The sequence below is a fragment of the Molothrus ater genome, chromosome 7, assembly GCF_012460135.2.
Source record: "Molothrus ater isolate BHLD 08-10-18 breed brown headed cowbird chromosome 7, BPBGC_Mater_1.1, whole genome shotgun sequence".
Taxonomy (NCBI): Eukaryota; Metazoa; Chordata; class Aves; order Passeriformes; family Icteridae; genus Molothrus; species Molothrus ater.
Window position 1 is genome coordinate 17,221,226 of NC_050484.2, and position 21,529 is coordinate 17,242,754.

The 21,529-nt window shown below is 36.2% G+C and overlaps 1 protein-coding gene across 2 annotated transcripts in view; it reads left to right on the forward strand.

Annotated features, from left to right (window-relative positions):
* OLA1 (Obg like ATPase 1) overlaps positions 1–21,529 on the forward strand; it is a 118,997-nt gene that overhangs the window by 72,680 nt on the left and 24,788 nt on the right. For both annotated transcript variants that reach the window (XM_036386617.2, XM_036386614.2), the window contains exons 6-7: positions 9,742–9,822; positions 10,098–10,195. In XM_036386617.2, the coding sequence (XP_036242510.1) occupies positions 9,742–9,822; positions 10,098–10,195 (179 nt within the window). The remainder of the gene's footprint in view (positions 1–9,741; positions 9,823–10,097; positions 10,196–21,529) is intronic.

Here is a 21,529-nt window from a genome sequence, read left to right on the forward strand (position 1 = left end):
GCCTCTCTTCCCTGTGACTTGCATGCTTGAATTGTTATGTATATACACTAGACTTCATAAAATGGACTTTTTTGGTGAAGGCCTGTGAAAGCTCCTTTCTTCTCCTGGTAAATCAATCCTTAGGTCCAGTTATGCGGGTTCCAGAAGCAGGTTTGTGTAGCTGTAAGACTGTAACAGCAGCTCTTGGGCATTTCTGGCCACTACTGGGCTTCAGATGTACATCCACTGGGTTGGGAGGCACTCCTGTACAGTTTGCTTTGCCTCTTTTCCTTTCATGTTTTGGCTTGCACACAAGGCCTGTGGTTGCATTATATATAACATACCGTAGTACACTATAGCAGGATTGACTATGCAGTAAATGATTTACAGGTCTAGGAGGGAAACCATGTGGGATTAGTGAAAAAAGCAGTTAAAGATTATTCCATCTTCCTAAAGGGATAGCCAGATGTTAGGAGTATATTTTGGCAGTTTGGTCAGTCTGCACTTCCCCAGTCCATTGCACTCTGCATTTAGCTTGTCTGTCACAGGGAGAGTTCCCTGTCCAGCACAATTTGTAATGTTTCCATGCACTTGCAGCTACTGTTCAAGGCTTGCTTTTTCTAGTGCAAAAGAAAAAAAATTATGAAGAGACAGTATGGCCTGAAATGAATACTTTTTTCCAAACAGGTTGTCTTCAAAAAAATAGAGGATGGGACAGGACTGGGAGACAACTCCTCAAGATTTGCCTTTTAAAATTATTTGCCAGTATAATACACAGCCATTGCTAATATTCTATTCCTAGGAATATTCTTCTTCTGTAGCAGAGATGTGGAACAAACAGCTCTTGTCTTTGCACCAAGTGTTCCCAGTCATTTTTCCTTTCAGGAAAACCGGGAGGTTATGAAGGAAAAGACTTGATATTCATAGATTGTTTTGGTTTTGTTTTTAAGCACTATGTTAAAATTTTAGTATCTCTCTTTTTTATTGTTTTCTTTCCCCCATTCCTTTTGGAACAATTCAAGGTGAAGATGCTTGAGAATGTCTCAAGAATTTCAACTGGTTGAGAGTTATAGAAGTCATTTGTCTCGTTTTATAAATACGAATTGTCTGCTTTAGAAGATTTGCTTCATCAATAAGCCACCACGATTGTAACTTGGTAGTCTGAAATCTCCAAAAGGTTTAGGAGGAGAAAAAAAAATTGACACTATTTATCAGTCAGCAAGACTTAAATCTGAGATTTGTACTTGATTGCCTGCATTTTGCATGGTGTTATAACTTGTTAATTATCATTTTTCCTCTGTGAAAGCCTACATTGCCTACAGGTGGTAAATTTACCTTTGTGCAGTGACCTGGCTTGGCAGTTAAGTAGTGTTAACTGTTTGTCCTGTCTCTCAGAGAATTGATCCCCTGTCAGCAGAAATAAAATAGCTGACTGTTGTTAAGGAGCTATCAATAAAATCATTTTCAAGTTCTACTTAAAAATCAGTGGCACAATATGATCCAAGATCACCAACACGTAATGTTGACATAAGCTTGGAATAGCTTCCTTTGCACGTGTATTGTCTGTTTTGCAAGTATTCCCACTGCCTTCTCAGAAATGACTGTTTACTGTTATTAAGGGTACTAGTCTTTCAGACTTTATATACCTTTAAATATTATTTTGGCTATAACCTTCTAAAGAGATATTATAGAATAAAAATACTCCTGTTATTTGCATGTATTAAAACAGTGCAGGTATAATTTCAGAAAGCAGTCAGAGTACTTTTATATTTAAAATCTGTCTGATGATGGTATATGCAGAGACATTAGATAGATATTGAGTTAAACTTTATTATTAGCTTATTATTGATCTGTCATTTTGAATAGCAGAGGATTTCCAAGTAAAATTCAGATATGTATGACTTTATAAATCAGAATGTACAAATGATAAAATTAATCTTAAAAAATATTTTTTAATTGGTGGGATTTTTCAGTCCTGGAGACAAGTCTCTAAGTTAATACCATCTAATACAGTGAAGTGAACAATATTTCAGGATTCTCTTCCAATGTCCTTCCAGCCTGATTCAGTTCTAGTCCTTAGAAATTGACAGCTCTGCAGCAGATAGCTATTCCTTGAGCCCTTTGTCGATGCCCAAAATCTTGAATTCCAGCACAGAAGAATTCTTATGTTAACAGTATTGAGATCTACTTATCTGACTACAAGGCTGTTGTTTATAGTTGAAGTGATGCAGATTATTGATGTTAGTGACATGAAGACACAATCTTTAGGTCAGAATCAGTGTGCACAGTGTTTGACCTTCCAATTCTCTGTTGAAAGGCGGCTTCTGCAGTAGATCAGGATCAGCATTCACTGGATTTGAACTTCCAGTGTTGGGTTGAATGGGATGCTTTCACCAGTCTCCATTGTAAAGTCTGTCATTTTAAAAGTAAGATTAATTTATCAAATCAAGCACATTTTTTAACAGGAAAAGCAATTGCAGTTATGGAAAGAGCAGTTAGAGACTCCTTTTTTGTATAATGGTATGAGAACCACCATAGTGCCTATTCAGCTTAAAAGAAAGGCATCAAGCTTTGTTTTGTTACTGTGATGGACAATGATCTAATAATGAACACTTACACTCAGCCTATGGCCATTGTGTTTGTCAGCATATATGTACTATGAAGAGTAAAGCAAAATATTCCTAATGGTGGTTTAAGTAGCTTTAATCCCTTCCATTCTCCTCCCTTACATTTAATGTCTTGGTCCTGTCCTGAGAGTATAGTAACTGTTTGAAAGATGTTCTTTTGTTCATCATTTGTTGTTAAAATCACCAGTATGGTATGGGGGATACTTCACATACAGCAAAGAGCTGGTAGATTCAGTTTGTTCTCATTACCAATATATACTGGATGAAAACCTTTCCTTCCTGCAATATTCTGATGAATGGGATGTGCCAAGCAGAATTTGCTGACCTCTTGCTGCAAGCACTTGCCAGAGTTCTCACGGATGGATGAACTCTTATTTCCTCTAACTGATGATGTCAGTTGGGAATGTTCACCTTTCTTTCATTCCAAGTTGAAGATAAATACAGTCATGAATTGTATAAATTTTTTTTTGCCAGTTTCTTTGGTCTCCTTGTGTGAGGAGAGTTTGAGAGGCCAGTTTGTTCCACAGGAGAGGGAAAGAAAGGAGCAGTGTACACATGCACTGTTGACATACTCTCTGCTGATGGCTTTTACAATTGCTAACTTAAATCATAGGGAATCAAGAAAATATTTATATTCTTAATGCACATAATTATGCCTAAAATCTTGAGTGGACCATTTACTGTGCTTAATGTGGTATTTAGAGGAAATTAAAGTTCATTCTGGAGAACATTTTGAATGTAGCATGGCAGATGTTTGTGAATTGATTGGTAGTAAAGCCTGACTTAAAAATACATAATGTGTAAACACACATTTGGATTTTTTTGGTATTATCAGTAGACAGAGAGAAGTCAGTGCTTAAATACTTTCTGTCAAGGCTGATCTTTCCTGTGTAGATTTGACAAGTAGCTTAAAGTAATTAATTTTGTAAATCATACCTCCCTTGGTATGTCTAGATCTAAGTAATTTTAAACTGTATGTGCCAAAATAACACTATATAAAAATAACTGTATTCTGAAAAAGACACACCTTTTTCATTCAGCTTAATTCACACAAATCTACAACAAATGCATTCACACATGGATTTAGTTGAAAATTTTTGTGATTGGCTAATGGAATAAGGAAAGTTAAATGAAACTCTGTGAAAGATATTTCATTTTACTTTTCAGTGCAATTGCCCTGTTCTGAATTTCTGAACTGCTGGAAATAATCACTTGTAGATGGACTGCTTTCTTTATTCTTGCTTGCTTTTTTTCTTTGAGAAGCAACACGTGACTGAATTGTTTCATGTATAATGCTGTACACCCCACAAGGATGACCCACACAGGAGAATTTGGGGATTATTAACAGGAATTACATTGCTTGGAATGCCTGTAGGATGTTTTGGGTGAAAGTGCTTTTTGTGGTTCATAAACATTATTGGCATCTAGTTCTAAGTAAATCTTACATCGTGTACAGCTTGTACTGGCTCTGTGAGAAGGTATTAAATAGAAGGAAGGATAATACACTTGTCCTAAATCCATTACTTGGCCCATTGTATTTTTATTAAAGTCAGTGAGCAAGGGAATTGTAAGAGATTAGACATTGTTTTGTACCACAGAGGAGCTCATTGTCACTCCAGTTGGTGCAGTACCTGGCTTGTTCTCTTTCCTGCACCCAGCTGCTACAGCTTATTTAAGCACTGATGAAAAAACATGATCTAGCCTTTTCTTTAAATTGCCAAATTTGTCTTAATTGTCCTTTAAAATACCATTGTTTTTAAACAGTGTTTTTAGAATACATTCTTACCATGTCACTTCATCCTCAATCTTCTAAATTGCCACAAAAACTCCAGGAAGAGCAGACAGCTGAGGCTCTGCACAAGAGAAGTGAAAAGATTTCCAAGGAAAGCCGTGAATAGAAGGACTGTGGGCTCGGTGCACTCATCCACCTCATGTGTACTCAGTAAACTGCTCTTGGTGCAGCACAGTTAAAGTAGCTATGAGTACCTCAAATAGCATTGCTCTCCAGCTGTATCTGAAAAACCATTTTGAAATTTTGAAGGTCAGATGGAATAATGATTATCTGGTTTGATCCCTTGCATATCCCAACTTAATTCTTACAGCTGTGGTTAAAATGGAATGTATGTCTTAGAGGAAAAAAATCAACCTTTATTAAGGTATTTTCAGGCTAGAGTTAAATTATTTTAACTTGTATTAGATATGCCAGTAATTAATTATCTTTACTGTATAGAAATAAGAGACAATTTTAGTCAATGTTTGTCAGGCTTTAGCAGTCATTTGATTTCTCTATGCTAGTGTGAAAAACCCTGCATATGTGACATTTTTGTTTTATATATATATATGCGATAAGAATAAAAGCTTAGAATTTAAGAACACCAAATCTTCATGCATAAGCACATTCTCAAAACCTCTGGTTTTTTCTCCAGTTTTTCATCATTTCAGCAGAGATAAGTGTAAAATTATTCCTGTTGGACACTAGGCTATTTATATACTCCAGGATTGCATTATTCTTCTAGTTACAGTACAGTTCATTTGCTTGTGACCCTCCAGGCTTCTCAGCCACTCTTGCAAGAGGGAAGTGCTGTGTTGGTAAATACTGTATCCACCCTTCCTTTGCCCCTCCCCAACAGTGTATGAACTTCAGGGTTTTGTATTCAAAAGCATGGTTTGCTTTTTTAGAGCTGTGGGGCGGTTCTGGTTCCTACCTAGTTCCCAGTGTTTGTAAGTTACTGTTCCCAGAATGTGTGTATCATTAACATGGCCTTTTTTGCCTGTTGAAAGATGGCAACCAGGGAGAGGCAAAGAATTTGTTTGGAGTAGCATCAGAAACACACACATTGAGGTTTTTATTTAAGTTGTATTCTGAGACCTACTGGGTAGGTGGTGTTGACTTTATTTAGTATATGCAGTGATTTATTAAAGAAACACCTTCTGCCACTGAGCCAGATTCTTTAGGGAAGTCAGAATAGGTTATTTATGCACTACCATCTTCATTACTGATATGCAAAGGTGTTGGACTTTGGAATGAAGTGAGAGGAGCTAACTAAGAGCTACAGATAATGTTTTAGGTACTCCTTGTAGCTTTTCCTAGTGGCAGAGAAGTGTAAATAATAGAATTTTAGACAATGGAAACATTTTAATAAAAAGTGCTTTTGAAGCTTTTACAGGGAGATGGTAAGTTTTTACATCTTGGAAGTTTTGAAGGGAATGAATAAGATACTGAAAAACACTGCATATGTCCCTTGGTGGGGGAAAAAAACCTTACTGTACTCACAGTTACTCTGTACTAGTGGAGACTTTTGCACTGCCTGCAGGATCACAGGGAATTCACTTGCACTTTGAAGTGTGAAGTGATAATCCTCACAACTGCTTATTTCTTTATTAAACTTACGGAAGTTAATTACATGCCCTGGTAATTTACAACAAAAAAAATCACAATTCTCTGATGCCAAGTAGGCAAGTGGGTTTCCAAGCTTCAGTTTAGTCCCTCATGCTGTAAGAAGAATTTGGCATTGGCACACATTATTACTATCATTCATCCAGAAAGTCTATTAATGTATGCACATTTTTCTGCACAGTAGTGTTTCATGAGTAGGTCTTGGTAAATCTGCTATATGCAATTTACATGTATTTCATTATTTTATTCTGCTGGACTTACTGTTAATGTCCTGCTTAGCATTTGTGGGTTGAGTACTTGTGTCTTTGGAAAATGAGTGCAGGACATAATTAAAATCACTGTATTTCATATGGATAGATACACTGAGTATTTGTAAGTGCTAAACATATTGCCATGCATATAGTCAGAAATGAACTGATTTTACAAACAGTGATATTTGATATTCATTAAGTTTGCTGTATTTCATATGCCTTGTGTTAACTGTAAAGAAATTGGAATTTGGGGTGATTTTTGGTGGCTTTCTGAATGGCTCTTGTTATAATGTTGCTATCTGGAAAACAAGAGTACCACTCTGGTCAAAGAAGGCAAAGTGGATCATGACAGATTGACCTTAAAGTATCCAGCTGGGGATGCCAGTTCTAATAAAACAAAGTGGATCATTGCTCTGTATTCTGTTATTAAGCATCTCAAAGGTAACGTGAGTAGTGATTAAATGTGTTTAAATGACTAGTACAGTGATAGAGAAGATAAAAAGATCAGGTTGTACTCTTTTACCAGTCCTAAATAGAAGCAAATAACTAAAAATGGTGCTGCATGAGAAATAACCCAAAAATGTGCTATTTGTATGTTTGTTGAGAGTGTTGGGGCAGCTGAGTTAAAAAGAGATACATGGAAATATGTGCCTTTCTTCATGTTGTCATTTGTATGTAACAATTCCTTGTTAAGGGCTTAAGTCTCATTTCAGTGGAACACCACCACTGATGCAGGGGAATCCAAGTTCACCCATTTTTAAGTTTCTGGACTGCCTACTTACATTCTGCATGGTGTGACTGCTGCCCATATAGTCCATGAGAGAACTTCTTTGTGTCTCACTGCTTCATCAGCTTCATGCAAAAATGCTGCATTTGCTTACAAGTTTCTATCCTTTTACCTACAGAAAGTTTTTCAGTACTTTGCCAGCCTCGGTATAAAACCAAAATAACATTGGAAGTAGATGGCTGTTAGTTGTCCCCAGCATACTCAGCTGTAGATCTCCCTTACCTGTGGAAATTGTCCATGTAATCGCTCCTTTAAAACAACAGTTGCAAACAGTTTTAAATCAGGCGCATAAACGGGAAATTAATAAAATTAGGTCAGTGCCAAAATGGATTTAGATGTGTGTCACTGTAAGTAGCAAATGATTGTGGGAGAGGTTTTGATTGGCAGCTCTGTGCTTAGACTGGCTTTAGAAAGGCCAAACTTTATTTGCTGTGTTGATGCTTGAAATTATGTGGAGGTTCTGTGTTACGTAGCTCCCCTTACAGTGTGATTACAAAACATTTCATTTCTGCTTAAGCGGAAACGTAAAAGTTTGGCTCCAGTGACTTCTGTTATGGTGGGTTTTTTTCAGTTTTTTATTGACTCCAATTTATATGTAGCAATGCATTGCTATTGTGGGAGAAACTGTAATGCTGAAAGTCATGTGGTAGGTGCCTACAGAACTAGTTCAAAACCCAAAATAGTGTGTAACCAGAATTCCTTCACTGCTGAACAGGAATCTTGGTGGTTGTGTTGATTTTTGTATATATCTATTTAAAGAGAAGCTGAGGATAAATATCTTAAGTGAAAAGTACTTACTGGTAGAATTGCTTCCCTTATCTTGTTTATACAGATTAATTAAAAAAATGAAAAGCACATAGGGTTAAAGATAAGATGGTGCCAGTGTTTTCTTCTTTATGTGTAATCTTGTTGCATGTCTCTACATAAGCTGTTCTGGCCACTCATCATAGTAACCAGCTGGGCCATTTCACCTGCTGGAGCCATTAAAGAGGACTCTCTCCCCCTAGATTAATCCCCTCCGACATTAGTTTTTTGCTCTGACAACTGGAGCAGGCATTCAGAATTTGCAGGTGGCCAGTGTGACGCACATAATTGCCTACAATTTTAGGCAATGAATAAAAATGGTCTACATTACTTGTCAAAGGTTGTATATGCAGTGCCAAGTGAGATCTATGGGAAGCCTTTTAGGGTTTAAAGAACAGTTAATAGCAAAGCTGCACAGTGCTTTTTTAATCATAATGCATTTGTAATATAGCACTTTGATCTTCTCCTTGTAGGAAATGGTGTTATATTAGCCACTTTTAAACATTTATGAGTGAAATTCAGTTATAGGAGAGTAAAAGTGATTATTCTTAGGCAGAACATGTTAGATTTCATTAAAAGTTTTAGCTTGCCCCTTCCTTGTTAAAATCTGTGGGGAGTCCTGTTCCTGGAGGGTTTCAAATCAGGATCTGAAGATTTAGAAGAGCTTTTTTTTTTCCCCTCCACTAAAGCTACTGCAAGACTAGAAAAGACGGTAGTAAATACTGATGTTATTTGTGGTTGTTTATAAATGTACTTCAACTGCATAGCATTAAGTGCAAAAAATGTTGTGTGCTCAACAGTTCAGGGAATGTTTCCTTGTATTTTAAAGATCTTAATGCTCAGTTGCATCAATTTCAACTTAAAAAAATGCATTATTTAAAGCATGATCATAAATTATCTACAACAAAAAATAGGCGACTCTAAAATGTACTACTCCTAGAAGAGCAGAGTTTGACCTTTCAGACCCAAGAGCCTTTTATTAACACCTGCCTGTAAGGAAAACCGTGCCACACGCAGCTTTCGGATTCACGACCACAAAACTGATGAGGAAAGGCTTGAAGGGTTCAGTTTGTGTCACTTGCTGTTTGCCGTTTCCATTTCACAGATGATTAATCTTTCTGTGAAGAAAGGCCAGAGAAACAAAGCACATTGGGCTCTTCCTGCAGTTACTCCTTCTGAATGCACACTAGCTTGCTAACTAAAAGGCCTTTAGATTTCCTGCCGAGAGAGATGTTCTGAAAGTGAATGCAGCTGGTTGGAGGTCACCAGTGCAAGGCTCTTGCCATTGTGTAATGGAGGCTTTGGCAGGTTTCATTTTGGGGGGGGAGGGAGAAGGTGTTGGCGAAAAATTAATGCGGAATAAAAAAGGGCTTTGGCCGTTTGAATTAATTTCTTGAGGGTGGATCATCAATAATAGGCTCCATTTCTTTTGCTCACAATTTAAAAAAAATAATTTTTTTTTGCTGTGTTTTGTCCCACCCATTCCCTTTTCTTAATGGCATGTTTATATTGTACGTGGTCTCTCCCGCTGGATGCTGAAATGTTGCGTCTTACTGAGTTCGAAAAGCAATCTAAAATGTACCTATTTTTACATATATTTTATGAGCTCTGCTGATGTTCTTGGTGACAAGAGATGATACTCGAGTCTTGTGTATTTAACTTTCTAATTGTAGGATTTGGATGACTTTAATAATCCATATTGCTCTTTAGCGACTTTGAAAGCAGCAATTTCTGTTTTTCTGGAAGAGTAAAAATTTGTTTATAAAAGGTATTATCTAATTTTTCATTTGTGTGTATGTTTTGAATCTTAATGGATACACGCCTTGTTTATGGAAGAGAATAGTCTTGATATCCAGCTGAGTTTTTGACTTTGGGTTTTTTTTTGATCTTGCGTAGGACGTAATGTGCAAAATCAAGACATGGGTAATAGATGAAAAGAAAGCTGTCCGCTTCTATCATGATTGGAATGACAAAGAGGTAGGCTATAAATATTACTCCATGAATTGACTTCTAATTTTGCTACCTGTTACTGGTTCTTTTTAAAGTTGTTGGTTTTGGGTTTTTTTTAGATTTGATATTCATAATTTATTGGATGTTGAATTTATTAGCTGAATTTATACTTATCTGTGATTTATGTATTACACTTGAGTTCTGTAGCCTTCTCAGACATGCCATGAGGAAAGTGATCATAAAATTAATTCAAGTTGATTTAAACTGTTTTTAAAATTCTCTCCCTCTATTCTCACTTCCAGATCGATGTTTTGAACAAACATTTGTTTTTTACTTCAAAACCGATGATCTACTTGGTTAATCTGTCTGAAAAAGACTACATTAGAAAGAAAAACAAGTGGTGAGTATAGAGGATAAATGTCTAAACTTGTATTTCTGTTTCACATTTTTCAATGGTCAGTAATTCCTTGCACATTTAGATCACCAAGGATGTTAGTTAAAATAGCTATATGAACTAATCTTGCACTGCTGTTGCTTGTTATGCTCCCACTGACATGCTGCTGGAGTACAATGCATATGGTGAAACCTTGACTGAAACTGCAGAAAAGAATATGCTTTCCATCCTTACAATTTAACATGAAGCCATTAATGTTGAAGAAAATAGATTTGATTTAGAAGTACTAATTTAAATAAGCATGTGGCTTTATCATGTTCTGTAATGCTGGTTGTCTGAACAGCATCTTTTTCATTCCAAAGGAATGAATTCAGTGCCAGAAGACTAAAGCTATGTGAGTTGCACAGAAGTCTTTCAAGCAAAATTGCACATTTTAGTGTTACTCTTCTTTTTTTAGTTGGGTGCCTTGCTTTCTTGCCACTTCTTGTGCTTTACTTGTGGTTTACAGGCCTCTTTTGGTGGGCTTTAGTGCCATGAATAGCTCAGGTTTCAGTCAGGTATTTCTGGCATCAGTGTTGTGACTCAGGTACATAATGTTTACAAAATCAGTCTATCAGACGTTCAGTGAAGTGGATGAAGATCCAATCCTAACATGGTAGACGTAAGGTGGGAATCCACTGTTGGGAAGTACAGCATTTAGCATGTCATTGGAAGCTCTAGATGGCATAAATATTGCTCTGTGGAGGACGGAACAGATTGGGTAGTTAGCATATGATGGAGGAAAATCTATAGCAGTGTGTTTAGTTTAAAAAAACCCAACCAAACAACAAATACTTTCTTACAATTCAGAATTTTAAACACTGTACTTGTGAGATACTTTGAAGATCTAAAAATGTATGTTTGTGAACAGATATATGCATGTAACTCATCCAAACAAATCAAAAGTATCTAAAGCGGAATATCTGAATTCTCCTAAAGTACACCCTCTGTTTCTCCCTGTACTTCATTAAGTACTTAGATGCACATGGTTTCAATTTTCCATTAAAAATTCTCATTTCCATATGATATCAAAGAGTGAGAAGGCTTTAAACTGAAAAATAAACATTCATAGACTGGAAGCCAAAACAATAATTAATGTCAGATGGTTAACTCCAATAAATCATTAGAATAAATTCTGTGAAATTACTGCAACTAAAACTGTCCTTTTGATACTCCAAGACATTTTGTGTTGGTACTAAAGAACAAAATTTAATGTATTTTAGTAGCAAACCCTCTCAGTCCCGAACACAGACTTCAGAATAGACTTCACGAGCAGTATAATAATGTAAGCTCTTCATATTTGGCTGAATTTTATAATTTTAAATTAATTTTTCCCTCTAAATATTTTTTGGGTATGACAATTTAAATGTAAGAATAGTTCTACCCAAGGAAATATTTAAGATCAGGGTAGTTGTATTTGCTCTGTTGCTGTAAGGTGATACTTTTTTCAAAGTAAAAATGCTATGGTTTCTTCAGGCTTGCTGTAACAGTACAGATGTGGAAGCTTATGTGCAAATGGATGAGTCTGTTTCCATGTCCCAAAGAGGATCCTCACACCTGTATTTGGCTGATTACAGGTAGAGCTCAGTGGCTCTAATTGTACAGTAAATACCATTGCCCAGACCCTAATGGCAGCCAGACTACTTAGGCGACGCCAGTCTGTGATTTAGCTGTCGCCAGTCACCCCATGTTTTTTGTGAGACTGGTTGTGATGATGACATAGTTAAACCCAATTGAAAGCAAATCTTTGGATAAATTGCAATTCTTAATTTGTAAAAAATCAGATGTTTGAGTTGAGGAGTCATACAATGAAACAGTTTAACTGTTTCTATTACAATTAGTGATGTAGTTTTTAAAAAGTATACCCAGATCTCATGGATGTGAGTGTAATTGTAGCTGAAAGATCAAAGCCTGGGTATCTGAGTGATGTTCCAGAAGAGAATTTACCACATAGCCATTTTCAGTACAGTTTCTGCCTCCTGCTGTTCCTATTTTCCCTCAAGCTAGCCATTGACTACCCCCTGTGCATCCCTGCTCGTAAAAAATGATTGAGGAAGTATTTGTCATGTATTTATGAGTGGGAAACATTGTGTGATAGGGAAAGGCATCTACTAGAACCAGAAAGATTGCCATTTCCTTTCCTTCAGCTACTCTGCCACAGCCTTAAATCCTCTGTTTATGCAACATAGCTTTTATATTTAAGAGCAGAATAAATGTTTTCTATGAAGGATGCTAACGGTAGGCTTCTGTCATTTATGTGGTGCAAGCAGATGTAAATGATTAGAATATATTTTACTGTTAGATGCCACTTTCTGATTTTTGTTATTATTTTGAGGGGTAGGTATTCATATTTGAAATACAAGCCACATTTAGTTGTAGTCATTCTTCTAAAAAAGTTTATTTCTGAGCTTAATTCATAATATAACAGAGACTCTTTTCATCAGACTTTTGCAACTATAAAAGTGTTTAAAACAGCAAAGGAGAGAAGAGGCTTTTTGATTTTGTGTGGAGAGGAGAACTGAAATTTTCTTTGTTTTACTCGGTCACTCTTTCAGAATTAATGAACATTTTAATTGTTAGTTAAAGCACACTTATATTTAGGTGCCAGTGTGTCATTTTTCAATCCAAGCAAAGAATAAAACACTGTGAAAGATAGGACTATTGTGTGTTTGAGTAGGTGTATTGACCTTTTGAAACATGTAAAAACTGGAATGGCTCCAAGCTGGTTTTAACAATGTTGAATTAGTCATTCAGTTGATTTATGATTAAGACCTAGCCCCTGAAGAGAAGCTGACATGGCAGCTGTGTTAGTCGCACTTGTGTTATGATCAGATGACAGTAATCTTGATGTTTATGGGGGAATCCACTGAAACCATTCCTAATATGTACTGCTGTGCTCTAAATGAATATTTAAACTCTTCTTTTAATAATTCCTAATTTTTTTAAAAAATCTGGATCTAGTACCTTAACCATGGTATACTGTATTCGAGTTTAACCATGAAAATATTGAAAATAGTAATAATAATAATAATTATCAGTTAAAACTGCATTCTGAGTCCCCGGATGTCACATGAATCCAGGATATCTGATTTCTCAGCCCTTCATCTAATTTAAACTTTACATTTTAGTCTTGCCATAGAGCATACATCTAGTGGCTCAGAGAATGGATTCCAATTATGAAATATATTGAGCTAAATAACAAATATATTGAGTGGATATAGTGGACCATGCTTAGCGTCATGTTTGGTTTGGTATTTTGGACTTATTTGCAGCAAGCACCAGAAATACTGTATATGTTAAAGCTGCATATCTGATCTATTGACTCAATTTCTCTGGTCCAATAAAGTGAATTTCATCCTATGCCTAGACTGTAATTCAAAAAGCCACTTATGCTGCTAAAGATTTGTTAGTATCTCTAGCATTGTAACTAAACTGAGACTTAATTATGGATTTCTGAACATTGTTTTCTCTAATATAATTCAGACTTGTTGAATATCCAAATGTATGTTAACATAATTTTAAGGGGTTGTTTCTCAAAATGTTATGGTAGGCATTCTGTTAAAAATGTTGGTCAGTGTTGATAGGATAGAGGACTTAGTATTTTGCTCCTGTGGATTTAGAAAAGTGACATATATGTCATAATAAATAAAATTTTGCCCATTAATTTTCATAGCATTTTCAGTGTTCTTAAGCTAGAAGAGGTATAATTAGGTCAGATGAAAGGTCCATCTTTTTTGGTATCGTGTTTCTGCCAGGCCACTAACAGATGTCCAGGGAAGATTATAGGAACAGATTAAGCAAACAGGCTATATGCATCCAGCTTCTTGCAATCTGTTATTGTAGAACTGACTGAGCCAGATATGATATACTTGTGATTAATACTTTTTGACTGATTTTTATTCTATGAATTTACCCATTCACCTTTTGAACTCAAGTATACTTTTTGGTATCCCAATATCCTGAAGCAGGGACTTCCACAGCTTAACAATGTGCTATATGTAGAAGTACTTCCTTATGCTTGTTTTGGATCTGCCCCATCATAATTTCATTTGGTGCTCCTTAGATCTTGTATTATGAGAGTGAATAATCCTTTTCTATTCATCTTTTTCATATTGCTTCAGATGTTCCAAATATTTAAAAAAAAAATGGAGGGGGTAGGGAAATCTGACATGAAGAAAGAAATATCGAGGATCAAGTAAAAGGAACACTCCATAGGTTTGAGTATGAACTAATCTCTTTCACTAGGTCTTTCACTTTTAAACTAGTTAGAAACGAAGTTATAAATGGAATTATTTATTACCATTTATGGTAATAAATGGAGCCTTGGAGTTCTTAGTTGTATTTCTGCAGGTATGGATGTTTATGGATTTATCAGATATTTTATTCTGATAAATATATTTGAGAAATTAGTTGAAGGAATTTTAAAATCATAACTTGTAATGCCAAGGTGGCGTTGAAATGTTTTCTTGACATAGCTGCTTAATGATTTTAAGGTTGTCCTCTATGTTAACTAATTTGGAAAATAATACTTAAAAAATATATTACAGTTCTTGTTCCTGCCTTACAACTGAAATGTTTTAAAAGAATATTAGGAGTTGATTTATGTTATCTGGGTATAAGTAAAGTTTTGCACACACAAGTTGAGAAGTCAGACATTCAAAGCTAATCAGATCCAGAAGGTAGGCATCCTGTGCTACATCTTTACTGCCTGACTGAGAGCATCTTACAGCTCAGGCTTTCAAAACTAGGGAATTGCAAATGTTTTTCATGGAGCATCTACCTAGTATAGTAAGGGATAGTGCATGTTATTTGCTTCATAAAGAGTTATTGTTTCTTATACAAATGAATTAATGAATACAAATTAATTAGTCATCCATCAACCAAATGGCAGTCTGTTTTCTTTCTAGCACCATGTCCGGGCATTGCCAATTGACGACTTGGAGTCTTCTGTTTTACCAATTCCAGTGACTTTATTTAATTGTTCTGTTTATCCCATACTTTTTGCCCCACTGTTTTCCTAGCTGATATGTTCTCCATGGGTCTTTGCCAGATTCTCTCTGCTTTGATTTCATCCCATTCTTGCTGGCTTAATTCCAGTCCAGTCCTTTGGCCTGGATGATTTCTTTCACCAGACTTCCTGCTTTGGTTTGCTTTCATTTGCCTGCCCCTCTGGAGTCCCTTGTCTGTTTGAATGTGAATGCATAGTTTGGGTAATAGCAGGTGTTGGGGACATGTCTTTAAGCATGGAAAGATGGATCCCATTCTCAGCTTCAGTGTGTAACCTTGCTCCAGACATAAAAGCACCTTCCTGGAGTCTAACTTCGCTCCAGTGTTCACCTTCTGCCCAGATGTGATGGTTTATCTCTGATAGCAAGTTTGCTCTGTGCCAAATGTCTTGGTTCCTACGTATTAGGACAGTAATTTTTTTCAAATGAGTTGTTTCTGTATGTTTTAAAAATGGGCAGTGTTTTATGGTGATGCTTTTTTCAAAAATTCTGGTCCACCTGATTACAACATGGCACTACCAAATAGCTAAAGTGTTGCAAAGTCAGGAAATAAAACCTCAGTGGTTTACTTAGAATATGTTGACTCCTGAACTAGTAAAGAGAGGAGTGGTCATAGTAGAGGGAAACCTGGATTTTGGGAAGGCCTGTCCTGGGCAGACAAAGGTACCATCACACTATGCTTAGAACCCATCAAAGGCTACAGACTACAGAGAGAAGGGTGAGCAGGCAAATGAAGAAGAGCCTCTCCACAGTGTTCACAGTGACACGTGACAGCCCAGCATCCCAGAGCACCAGAACGAGCCCAGCACGGCAGCCGTGACCTGTAGGTGCACAGTTTGTGGTGATTGGGAGTGGGGCTGTGGCTGAGCCTCATCCCCAGCTCTGTAGGACAGGTGAGCAGCATTGAAGGTAATGAGCCATGGAGTGCCCAGGGGCACTGACCAACCACCAAAGGGACACACAGGTGTAATGTCGTGCAGATAGGGATATAAAAGGTTGTGCTGAAGGAGAAGAAGGGCAGGTGCTTGAAGCCTTCTGAAGTGATACGATGTAGGTCTGTCTGGGCATACACCTGATGCCTTCTGATGTGGTGTGGTGTTACTCTATGGGTAAATGCTTAAAGCCTTCTGAAATTGTGTGGTGATATCTGTGTATCATGGCCATCTCAACTGCAGCTGATACGTGACATTTGCTGTGACAATGACCCACCAGGCTTCACGTACTTGGAGAGCATCAGTGTCAGCTACAAGCAACTTCTGAACTTCATTGCTGTGTGTATGATCCCTGTCCTGTCAGCTGCATGTCATCCAAACCTGCCTTTGAACAGTTCAGCATTGCTTCCCATCTTCTCTTCCTTTTCTTCTTCCCTGTGCAGACGCCCTTCCCAGTGTTTTTAGTTTTTTGGTTTGGCCATCATCACTGTAGTTTCTGATCTGTTTATATCCAGTTCTGTGGGTTCAGTTCTAATAGTGAATGACTGCAGCTATGGGTGTTTGGATGCCCTACCAGTTTTATAGTTGGCTTGTGTAGTCTTATGAATTGCTGTCTGCTGACAATGCTGCTTCTAATCTGCCATGGCAGTTGAGGAATAGTTCAGTAGTGAATTTCACTCTTAATTATTTTAGAATAAAGTAGTTTGACTGTGCATGTAAGCCTGTAGATACTCATGTCAAAATCTCTTTCGCATTTGAAGCTGCTCATGAGAAACACCATTAGTAATGGAAAAGTAGAACAGACACAGAGACTGTGTTTCTTTTGGGTTGTTAAGTGTTAGAGGCTTCACTGCACTGTGCACAGGTCTTACCCTAGAAAGTAGTATTTGGGGTTTTTAATAGAGGGAGCTTTTGTCCTGTTTTGCTTTACAAATAAATTGAGATTTTTGCAAGAGATTGTTATTCTTGTTAACAGTTGCTCATCCTTAAGTTACTGAATGCTGTTACTTATTTCTTCTTCATAATAATTTATTAAGCCCTGTGCCTTTCAGAATGAATGAACATTGTTAGCCTGTCTTTGTCAACTAGACAACATAGAAGTTGTGCACTAGCCCTTAAAGCAAATAAATTTCTCTTTCAAATCAAGGGGAAAATAGATACTAGGAGGGGAGGTTAGATTGGGAGGTTGTGTCCCAATCTGTTGGGTCACTGTTCCTGTATCTGATATGGCATTTGAAAACCAGCAGTTGGTTTTTTTGACGGTCTATTGAGAATCATGAGATGATTCAAAGGAAGCTGTTGAATTACTTTGGAGGTGGGTGGCTGTGGTCTCACCTGGTGTGATGAGAGTAACTCCCTCTCTGTGTGAGGATCTGGTACCTCCTTGCTGCCTGTAACTGGGTTTTGAGAGGAAAACTCATGTTAGGCGCATCAACAGTTGTAATAACCTGACAGATGAGCTTTGATTTTAGAATTTTTTCAAGCAAAAAGTGCTTTGATAATATTGTCTTTTGTTAAGAAATAGACAATACACTTGTATTGCTTTGGTATTCTGGATTAGGAACTGCAATCAGCATTGCTGTAATACCATCTCTTGAACAATGTCCCATTTGATAAATATCTTTCTTTTCATGATGTGTTACTCAGTATTGCAGTGTTTGATTTGCAGACAAGTACCTGTATATTTGTTTAAAATTCTGCTTATTGAATTCATTTCTTGAAACATTTCATGCTTATCACTTCCTGCAGAATTGTGTTAATATATTTAAGTTCTCATAGTTGAAGCTAATTTTATTCTACCTACCATTATTTCTCTCATGCATGGTGTAGGGTCTGGGAAAAATGCTCATCTTGAAATTGTTCTTTGTGAGTGGTCTGCAACATCTCCTTCTCTGGGGGAAATACCTTCTGTAACATTGTTCTGTTTGCTATAAATAGGGACTACATGGAAACATCAGGTAGTCAAGCATTTATTATAAATGAGAAAAATAATATTTGAGGAGGATGATTCTTTTATACAATTGAAAATGTAGGTTCTGTGGCTTTGATGTCCTTTTTTTAAGCTTCCTTTTTCTAAGTGACTTCTTTGTTTCACAACTAGCACACATTTTTCATTGGTGATTACTTTGAAAATCTTATGCATTTTTTAAAAATAGTTTTCCTTTTAATTTTATGGTTATTTACAGCTCATTCTTTTGTATTAAGTATATGGAAATATGTTTTCATTTAACTGCTTGTTTTTCCCAAGAAACATATCTTACCTTCTAAGGTTTTGGCACAGTATTTTATTTTCACAGCTAGAGTTTCTTCTAATCACTAATATGGATGACTGATGTTCAGATGTTAGTAGTCACTAGTCTTACAGTGGATGGAACCATGTATCCTTGTCTGGAAACAAGGAATAGATGTGTGTTCATGTTTAAATTGGAGAGCAAAGTTGGTACATGATATATGTTTAATTGAAGAACTGTCAGATGAGGCATTGGGTATGAGTATCTTGTCATCCTTTCTTACCAATGCTTGAGCTTAATTATTGTTAATTTTAAGAGAAGTTGATTAGAATATAAATCTAAATAACATTTGGGACTTACTGTACTCTGGCATTAATTTCTAAAGCCTGATGAAATGTTTGGAAGATAAATATTTAAAAGAGACTTAAGTGTGTGTGCTAGTATTGTCCTTCATTGGGTTTAATCAGATTCATTGTATATTGAGTCTTCCTCTTGTTCTCCTGCATTGGCTCAGTAGTACATTCCTGAAGCAAAAATGTATTTCAATCCAAATGGCTTTTATTAAAGAAAAAAAAAGAAAATAAGATCTTACACCTAATACATTGAAAACCTGCACAATGTTGCCGATCTAAAACATGTGATGGTACTTCCAGCTCATGTTTTATTTCAGAGGCTCATTAAATGCATACCTGTTTTTTATTTAATAAAATCTTAATGTCCCAGGATATTCAGAATAATGAAGTGTGCATGCATGTGCATGTGTATTCAGTTTCCCATAGGATTTTTGAAAATTATTATTAGTAGTATTATTTTAAAATAACTTTATGGAGGGTAAATGTTTGTCTTTGGCTCCCTCTATCTGTCTGTCTCTACTTGTCTTTGTGAACTAACATTTTTTCATAAATTGATGCATTGTATAGATTAGAATCAGCAGATAAGATGTCTAAGTATTTAATATAGACATTTGGTAAAATAAATAAATAAAAGTATGGTAAAGAGACACAGAAGACTAGTAAGAAATTTAGTTTTCAAGCTTAACAGCAAGGTTAATGTCTTTGTGCTCAGACAGTATCTTGTTGAAGTACATTTCCATTCCATTCAGTGTCTAATTTTTGTGCTAGGCTTTTCATAAAGACATAGCTATATGGTCAGTACAGTAAATAGAAACGTGGGTTTAGCTGCCTGTCTTGCAGAAGTGTGTAGTGTCTGATAGCCTTTTGTTTCTGGTCTCTAGTTATGTTAGTACCCTATTGACATAGAAGGTAACTAGATTGTTCTATTACTGATTTCTGACAAACAGAAATTGTTTGATATGCTAAAGCTCTTTCTGACAGAAGATAGAAAGTTTTGACAAACATGCATGGCACAGCAAGTGTCCAATTCTAAAGAGCAGAATAAATGCAAACCACCATTATGGGGAACACAAACAGCCTGAAAGCAAGTTATCAGTAAGCAAATAATTGTTGAACTGTTATGAATGGAATAGGATGTTGAAATAGGGCATGATTGGCTGATGTTACATATGTCCTTGATTACCTTCCTCGTGCTTTTATCCTAATAAGTGACATTCTTTGTATTCCCTTGGATGGCTAGACAGTCTGACACTGAAGAAGAATAAATATTGCATGTGGTACACATTAAGCTGTCATCTAGGACAGCATTTATAAAAAGTAACTAGAAAAATTCATAAGAAATTCTGCAGTGCTACAGTTTCCTGGCTCCAGTCATAATTGTCAAAGTTCTTGACACATTCAGGTCTTCTGAAATGATTTGGGTTTACAGCTACTTGGTGTATGAATAATTATTAAGGATTCATTTTTTCTGATAATGCAGTCTGTTAATGTTCTTAAAATGATGCATTTTCATTGAAGACCATGGACTGAGAAAAAAGAAACCCAAACCAGTGTTGTGTATGTAGCCAGTTCTCTTGCAGCAGTTGGAACTAAAAGATGTATTTGTATAAAATAAAACCAAGTGATAAAATTAAGGAGCTCATTTTCAAATGCTGTCTTTGAATCTTGGTAGAAAATCCATTATGAGCTCATGTATTGTTACAATTATTGTAATTTGGAAATGGACCTTTTTAATGTAAAATATCAACCTTCTGTTTTTATTCACTGACTTAAAATTAAGACTCAAAAGCAACATAGCAGGATATCATCATCTCTGCAAGGGCAATGGAGAAAACCTTAGAACTATCTAAGCTGATGAGTTAGTGTTTGAATGGTAATTTTAATTTCAAGAAGAGGGAAGTGTAGGAATTCCATTCTTCATACTCTCAAATCCCTGAATTCCTTGTGATGGCTTGAAGATTGACCAAGAAATACAAATGGCCCATTTGTATTTCCATGTATTTATCTGTTGCCTAACACAATACCATGATACTTGCTGCAGTTTGACACAAAAATTCATGATAAATATTTTAAAGGCTTCTCACAGTTCTGTCACTGACCATGTCTTTGGAACTGTACACTGTATTCATGGTATAACCTGGTTTTGCTTCATATGAAAATGCAACCTTCTTTCATTATTGTTTTGTTCATGAGAATAGGGGTTTGTTTATTATTACTATTTTTTTACTGAGTTAAGTATGTCCCATAAGGAAGAAAGGAAAAAAGCCTGTTACCACCTCATCAAGTTACTTGAGTATTAACATAATTTTATAGGTGACATTGTGCTTATTCCTCTTCCAAGCAGCCTATAACTTAAAAGATCTCATTGTGAGTAGCTTGGAATGGGAAGATAGACCCATTGTCTCTTTCATAAAATTTGCTTTTAATGTTAAATGAAAGTCTTAAAAGAGTTCTTAGAAAAAGGCTGAAAAAAAAATCTGTATTCATGTGAAGGGATAAAGCTGAAACACCTGTTTAGGTTGAAAAAAGTTTTCTCCAAGTATAACACTACTCAAATGTTACAGGTAACTGTTAACTCTGTGGACCACTACAGAGCACAAAATATTTGCCCAACTGGTAAATTGAACTGTAAGCCCCACTGTGGGAAATTGCTTTGCTGTGCTCCAAACAGCAGTTATCTTAGTAATTGTACCTGAATTCTTTTGTGGCTAATAGACAGCTGATGTCCTTCTTACCATGACAGAAATAGTTTGTAGCAATATTTTAATTGTAAAAACTT